This window comes from Berghia stephanieae, chromosome 9 (genome assembly GCF_034508935.2).
Source record: "Berghia stephanieae isolate SIO BIC M18660-M18661 chromosome 9, UCSD_Bste_1.3, whole genome shotgun sequence".
Classification (NCBI taxonomy): Eukaryota; Metazoa; Mollusca; class Gastropoda; order Nudibranchia; family Aeolidiidae; genus Berghia; species Berghia stephanieae.
In genome coordinates this window covers 47,110,342-47,119,124 of record NC_088368.1, presented here as the reverse complement: position 1 = coordinate 47,119,124, position 8,783 = coordinate 47,110,342, and the positions used below count along the sequence as shown (strand labels likewise).

At 35.0% G+C, this 8,783-nt stretch overlaps 1 protein-coding gene across 1 annotated transcript in view; it reads right to left on the bottom strand.

Moving 5' to 3' along the window:
* Positions 1-620: 620 nt before the first annotated feature.
* LOC144980347 (uncharacterized) overlaps positions 621-8,783 on the bottom strand; it is an 11,468-nt gene continuing 3,305 nt past the window's right edge. Inside the window, exon 3 of the mRNA XM_078928015.1 lies at positions 621-4,451. Within this exon, the coding sequence (XP_078784141.1) occupies positions 3,073-4,451 (1,379 nt within the window). The 3' untranslated portion in view covers positions 621-3,072. The remainder of the gene's footprint in view (positions 4,452-8,783) is intronic.

The following is an 8,783-nucleotide window of genomic DNA, read 5'->3' as shown; positions in this document are numbered from 1 at the left end:
TTGTGTCTGTAAAGTTAATTCATATTTTTAAACTCTCATCTCCAACTATAATTACTAGAATTGCCAGCTACCACTCTTGTGTCTGTAAAGTTAATTCATATTTTTAAACTCTCATCTCCAACTATAATTACTAGAATTGCCAGCTACCACTCTTGTGTCTGTAAAGTTAATTCATATTTTTAAACTCTCATCTCCAACTATAATTACTGAATGCCACTACCACTCTTGTGTCTGTAAGTTAATTCATATTTTTAACTCTCATCTCCAACTATATTACTAGAATTGCCAGCTACCACTCTTGTGTCTGTAAAGTTAATTCATATTTTTAAACTCTCATCTCTAACTGTGATTACTAGAATTGCTAGCTACCACTCTTGTGTCTGTAAAGTTAATTTATATTTTTAAACTCTCATCTCTAACTGTAATCTCCCATCTTATTCCAAAACGGGTCATTTCGACTACTCAAAACATCCATAATTAGACCAGAATGACGTCATGAATTATCTATGTGATTCTAACTTGTCCATTCTTTTACTCCACATATTATGCATTAAATGAATGAATTTATCAAGCACTGTTTACAATACAGGACATCTATCAATAGAAATTTGTCAAATCTATTATTTAATATAAATACGTGATATATTTTTATTCATTTAATTAAAGATTATCCTTTAGGCAAATCGAACAAAAGTCTCTTAGAACAATTTTACTGGGCTATGATTTGTATATAAAAATGGAAACCAAATGAAATATAAATGATATTTATCTTAGAGGCCACAGTCAAGGAAATATAACAACAGGATTCATTACGGCATATTTCATCAGTAAATATAAAAAAATAAAATGTGTGGTTTCCAACTTTCTGTACAGTAATTGAAAATTGAATTATATTTTAATCAGAAGCATTCATATATACATCAACTTTCAATGTATATATATATAAAATATATATATATATATATATATATATATATATATATAATATGACAACAGACTCAGATGAAATTAGAATTGAATCTAATTCAACACCAATATACTTATAATGTATAAAGAAAAAACATAAAATAATAGTGATGAGAGCTAACACTTGAAACAATGTTGTATTTAAATAACCATAATTATACTTTAAATGTTTAATATATATATATATATATATATAAAGAAAAGAAAGCATTTGAAATTTGAATTCTATGTACTCCAACACCAATATATTCATACTGTATAAAGGTGGAACATATTTTATAGTACTTTTTAAATCAATTTTCATATTTAATTAAGGAATTTTAAAATAACACAAACCCAAAAAATAACAATATGAATAAACAAAGTTATTTACTCACACAAAGACACACACACACACATAAATACAAACAAACAAACTTTATAACTTTTGATAATTTGATTCATGATTTCTTCATGAAGAGAAATTTTCTCACTGAATTGTAACGATCTTAAAAAGTGTGTATGCAACAGTGACAGAGGAAGTCAAAAAGACAATAAGAAAATAAATCCCACCAAAAACCAGCCTTCCAGTTTTCTATTCCAATCTTCTCTGACTGAGTGTGTAAATGTTGACATTGTCTGTTCCCCACCATTTTCATAAGGTTGGTAGAATTAGCACAAAATGTGACAACGTTGTTCCCAGCACGTACTCGCAAGCTCGTGCAACGGTTAAGAACACGTCCGGAATTACAAAAAGTAAGAATGTAAGAATCTTATATCATTCAATTAATATTGACCCAGCAGAACTATTTTAGTACTTAAGTACATTTAAAAAGAAGCGAATATGTCGATAAATGTCCAAACACCAAAATCTGAATCCTTGAATACAGAGCTACCAATCAATATGGAATAGATTTCGTTTCTATTTAAAAAATTGGAAAATCTGACCCAAAAATGTGTGAGAAAAATCTGTCATCGGATAGAATGTCTAGACCCTGATCGACGTGTACTTACTTGCAGGTCTGACAACCCAATTCCTTATGGGCTCATTGTTGTAATGGAATCTCAAAATGAAAAGTGACGCAAAATATTGTCGATTTCAACAATGTTAAACTAGGCCCATAATCGGGTCCGGGAGTCAGACCTGTATATATGTATACGTTGACGCTGGTGAATGAACCGATATAGCCAATAATTACCTAAAACATCAAATGGAATACAATTTTCAAGACAAGTCATAAAGCTGAGTTGTCAAGTAGGTTATTGTGATAATGTTGTGTTACTTTTATTATTATGGGGGGGGGGGGGGGGGTGGTCCCGATAGTTCAGTTGGTAGAGCACTCGCTTCACAATCAAAGCGGACCGAGATCGATCCAGGGTACAGTCGAAACTTTTTCTGACCCCCTTGTCCTCCAAGCAGTGATTGGGTAGCTAGGCCTGTTTGATCTGGCGGAAAGTACTTTGCCATAAACAACGTCCTATCCAAAGGGTATCAGGCAATTGCTATTGTCCGTTTCACGCTGTATAAACCGGGATAGAGCTCTGGCTCCACGAGCCTAATGGCTCTGTAGGATGACTTCTTTTTACTTCTCTTACGTGAATCGTTAGAAATTCTGTTCAAACTATTTCGGCTACCTTTTGAGTCAATAGATAACCTATTCATTATTAATTCTCCGAAACACTGGCTACACAAACACACACACTTCTAGGGAGTTTGGAACCAGAAGAGTAGAAGGTGTGACATCACGACCTCTCTGGCCCTATTAAAAAAACCAGTAATTTTCTACAACGTTTGTTCTGACATAAAATATCATTTCTCCATACTTGGTTGGCCAAATCATGTGTTGTGTTGTCCAATACACTGACAGGTTTCCCACACTTTGGAAACGAGGCACTAAGCACAGCTGATAAAACAATTTTTAAATATAAAACCTACAGCATTATTATAGAGAAATTTCTAATCAACGTGCTGAAAGCACTTTACAGGGGATCCCAAGCCAATGGTGACACTTAACATGTAGGACGTGACATGACGCCTTGTAGGCAGTATTACATATTCTTTTTGCGACAGACACAACGCTATTAAAGGTTGGTTACTCATTAAACACCCGCGTACGGTGAGACATTTTAGCAAAGTAAGAAGTAATCGATTGCACCGATGTTGGTTCGGATTCCTAAACTGCCAGAATGAGTATGTGCATAATCAAGATGATACAAAAGATCACACCCAAAAACTGGGGCACCACTGGACCCTGGACACGTGTCAATGTCATAGCAACTTGTCAATGGGATGTAATCATACCCAATTTCCAATTCAGGTATGCAGAAAGATTGGTTACATTCTTTAAAATAAAATATTGTGTCTGGAGGAAAATCCATCCAACGTCGATACAGATTGTCATACGAATAATGCCAATCAACATCTCGTGGGATTAAACAATGTAGGCCACCGACATAGAATTCAAACCCAATAAAGGGTTTATACCATGATTCATTCATAAATTTCGGAAAAAAACCTTTTATAATCTCAAAGGAACTCTCGGGCACTCGAACGAACGCCGCGTCTTTACATTTAATGACTTTGTATTTACCGATCTCCTCTTCCCCTACTAGTGACTTCCTATCTATTTGTGTCAAATCTGCAACATATTCCAATGGTAGATCAATTTTTACGTCAGATGTATCAGTATATTGGAATGGCAGATCAGTTTTTGTAAAACCTCCAATTGTAATGTGCTTGCTACCTCCATGGGGATGGGATATTATAAAGCCTTTTGGTTTGTCCTGGGAACGCAGGATAATGTATCTTTTAGGTAAGTCAAAATGATCATGACTAACACACCATAAATACGTCACATCATCCCTACATCGCTTTACCACATTATCATCATCATCATCATCATCATCATCATTATCATCATCATCATCAATATCATCATCATCATCATCATGCTGATAATCATTATATCCATCACCAGGAAAATCAAGAATTGAAACCCCCTTGATATATTTCACTCTATCCCTATCTGGAGAGTCAAAAAATAACTCAATTGTCGTTTCCTTTAACTCAAGCTCGTCAAATACAACATGTGTTGCTGTACTCACTCTGAACTCCGTATAGCCTATCTTTGGATCACCGCTGTTACGGCAATCCATGCAAGGGCAGGCTTTGTCAGGGACTGATCTACACTTGTATATGAATCCTGTTCCAAAAATACCAGCTACCCGGCGTCCACGCTGGTTGGCATTCGGATATGGTTTAGTCGTATATGGAAAGTAATCCGGCCTCTTTTCACTGATATATTTCACCACAATTCTCACTGTCCGGTCAATGAGTTTTTTGATAGATTCCATAACACTTTCCGTTCTCAACCCTTCTGGCAGGTCACTCATTTTTAATTCCTTTACGGGAATAAAATTCTGATGACCAGGGTTTTTCACACATCTGTCAAATGGTTCACCACTCTCGGGAGTCCCGAAACAGCACTCTTCAAACTCTGCTCTAACTGTAGAATGAATATAAGGATAAAGATAATAATGATAATGATGATGATGATGATGATGGTGATGATGATGATGATAATGATGATGAGGATTATGATGGTGATGGTGATAATGATGATGATGAAGATGACGATATTTAGTAATAATGATAATGATAATAATAATAATAATAATAAATATAATAATAATATTAATAATAATAATAATAATAATAATAATAATAATAATAATAATAATAATAATAATAATAATAATAATAATAATCAATTATAATAATAATAATAATAATAATAATAATGATAATAATAATAATAATAATAATAATAATAATAATAATAATAATAATAATAATAATAATAATAATAATAATAATAATAATAATAATAATAATAATATCATCATCATAATAAAATCAATAATAATAATATTGATAATAATAATAAAATCAATAATAATAATAATAATAATAATAATAATAATAATAATAATAATAATAAAATCAATAATAATAATAATAATAATAATAATAATAATAATAATAATAATAATATATATATATATATATATATATATATATAGATATATCCCACTCTCTGCCTCTCTCTCTCTCCCATTCTCTCTGACTTTCTCTCTCTCTCTCTCTCACTCTCTGCCTTTCTCCCTCCCTCTCTCTCTCTCCATCCCTCTCTCGCTTTCTCCCATCTTTTTTTCTCTCTCTTTCTCTACCCCCCCCCCTCCCCCTATTTTTCTCCCTCAAATATATATATTATGCATGTATGTATGACTTGGTGTTTGTGCGAGCGTATTCAAAATAGAGTATATTTTTCTCTCTCACTCTCTCTCTTTCTAAATATATATATATATATATATATATATCCTCCTGTGTAAAGCGACCAATATTCCTCGTAGGGGGGGGGGGGGGGGTTAAGACAATCAATTCGTAGCTTAACTCCAAAATCATTGAAAATTACAATCTTTCCATTAAACTGTAGAAGATCTATACTTACAGTTACTGATGCTCGTCTTCGCCTAATAAATTGAAGCTTACAATTCAACATTGATCGTTATTATTTCCTCTTATTTTATGACACCATATACATTTGGTTCAACTTTTTTTGGCCCATAAGATGACGCACATACACAAATACACCCCCCACCCCCCCCCCCCCCCCCACATATATATATATATATATATATATATATATATATATATATCAAAGAATTTACCCAATGGAAACCGTACGGTGCTCTTATTGGCTAACCAACCAGCGGCCTCGATGAGAAAAATATCCGCCATTGAGACGTTGGCTGGGAATCGTGTTACGATAGTAAACAAGCGCTGATCGGCCGTTCATGAAAACAAGTTGCTGCTCGCTCGTTTAACTCAAAATTATTCAAAACGATCTCTCTAAAATGATATAAATGTGACTTCTTAAGGTTTTCTTCACGGTCAAAACCACACAACATTCTATTAATGATTACGTCCAAGGCAAAAAGGAATATTGACAGGTCGACCGAGAGTTGAACTCGTCAGACGACAAACATCAATGCTAAGTGTAGAGAGAGTCAAGCTCTTGTTTGTCTTGTCCTGTTCTATATAGAGAAAAGGATAAATAGTATAGCCTCGTGTGTGAGTGGTTGCGTGTCATAGTCTTGTTTTTAAATTGTTTCTTTTGTTTATGTGTGTAGTGATGACTCTCTCACACTCAATTTCAATGCCGAAAGAGGAATTCCCGCACACAAGAAAGGGGAATTGGGGTGGTATTTGGCATACATATTGTATAGTATCTAGTTCTAAATATATAACTGATTAGAATTATATTATGATATATAAACACAATGCCAAATACAATTCCAAAGTTTCCTTATTTCAAATGAAGTAAAGCTCCAAAACCTAATGGTAGTGATTATAGTACTGGTGTTAGTGAGTAGTGTGTTGTGGGTTGTAGTTGTAGTATGTGATGATGATGTGGTGGTGGTGATGATTGTAGTTGTAGTAGTAGTAGTGATGATGATGTGGTGGTGGTTTGTAGTTGTAGTAGTAGTGGTATGGTAATGATATGGTGGTGGTGGTGTTTGTAGTAGTAGTGGTAATGAATGCGCTATGTGGTCTAGAAGTATGACACTACTTTCGGATAGGGATAGGTCCGGTTGAGCCTCGCGCTCGGCATAGTGAGTCCTGAAAGGGCTCTTACCACATCTCTCACCGACTCGGTGTAAAATGGTACCTGGCCGTAACAAGTTGTCTTGTCGAAAATGTAATACGCCTACAGCGTCATGTCCCGTCTACAGTTAAATGTGACCAGGGACCCCTTGTAAGCGCTTTGAGCACATTTAGTAATATTGCACTATATAAACGCTCAATTTAAAAAAAAAAAATTCAATGATGATGAAAGGTGTTGAGGTTTCAGTAGATATTGCTAAGTGATGATAATGTGGTGGTGGTTGTAGTTGTAGTAGTAGTGATAATGATGATGATGTGGTGGTGGTTGTAGTAGTAGTGGTGGTGATGATGATGTGGTTGTGGTGGTTGTAGTAGTAGTTGTAATGGTGATGATATGGTGGTAGTGGTGGTTGCAGTAGTAGTGGTGGTGATGACGATGTGGTTGTGGTGGTTGTAGTAGTAGTGGTAATGGTAATGATATGGTGGTAGTGGTGGTTGTAGTAGTAGTAGTTGTAATGGTAATGATATGGTGGTGGTTGTAGTAGTAGTGGTCGTGATGACGATGTGGTTGTGGTGGTTGTAGTAGTAATTGTAGTGATGATTATGTGCTGGTGGTGGTGCAGTAGTGGTAGTGATAATGATGTGGTGCTGGTGGTTGTGGTAGTAGTGGTAGTGATGCTATTGTGGTGGTGGTTGTAGTAGTTGAGGTAGTGATGATGTGGTGGTGGTTGTAGTAGTAGTGGTGGTGGTGGTTGTGGTAGTAGTGGTAATGATGATGATATGGTGGTGGTGGTTGCAGTAGTAGTTGTAGTGATGACGATGTGGTTGTGGTGATTGTAGTAGTAGTGGTAGTGATGATGATGTGCTGGTGGTGGTGTAGTAGTAGTGGTAGTGATAATGATGTGGGGCTGGTGGTTGTAGTAGTAGTGTTAGTGATGATATTGTGGTGGTGGTTGTAGTAGTAGATGATGTGGTGGTTGGAAAACACATTACAGGTTATTATTATACATGATTACACACATTCTCTAACTTCATTTTTGACAGCTTCGTTGTGCCATAAATATACGCAACAGTTCTGAAACATTTTATTGTGGATTTTGATATTGTTTGTTGTTTTTCTTGTGTCGTTATGTTGACATAGATACAGAATGAATGGTAATTACTTCATTCTCAGCCAACAATAAAATGGCGCTGAATGCTTTCATTGGTGGACACTTTTTTGGGCTTCGTACGTATTCTCATTCGTTTCATTCTATGATATATATATATATAACCAAAAAGAAAACAATGAACAACACAACAAGTCTGGACCATCTTTGAAAACAATAAGTTTCTTCAATGATGAATAATAGATATTTAATAATGTTTAGAAATCCAAATGGATATAGATATGTATAAACCAACATCACAATATTGTAGTAAAGAGAGGATAAAGTTTGTAAGGTTTCTACTGTTTGTTTACATATAAACATATGTATAACGGGTATTCTTTCATGTCTGGTTGTTTGATTCATTCATGTTAAAAAAATTTGTATCATAAATAGTAAGTTTAAATTTTAAATGCAACCATTTACGTCTTGTGAATGGTATATCAAACATAAAATAAATTTAAAGGAGCAGGAAAATGTACAATTATGAAAACAAATACAAAGTTATGGTAAGACTTGAAGAAGAACGGAACATAGACTAGAACTAAAATTAATCAGTAGATTTTTTGCCTTAGAAAGCCAAACTGGCATCTTTCACCTGTCTCTTCTTTCCGTCATCACCTTAATCCGACACAATACCATTCCCACACACCCCCCCCCCCCCCCCCCCCCGCTACTGGTTTCATATGATCACGTGGCGGAAGGCCGAGTTCCGCCTCTAATAAATAGTAGGTGTGAACAATATAAAGGGAAATAATTCTTAAATCTAAAAAAGACTCCCCCCCCCCCCATATGTTGTGCGGTGTTACTTGGCCTAGTTGTTCGACACTCGCCTTCCAGACCGGAAAGTTTAGGGTTCGTGTCTTATTTTGAGTAGCGCATAGTTGAGTCCTTGGCAAATGCACATTCTCTCGCCGTACCCATGCGTAGAAAAGGTATTGGCCGTTAAAATCGACGTCTTTATCTAAACAAATATAGTATTATCGCCTATCAGGCCTCATGATTCGCACTACTGTTAAATG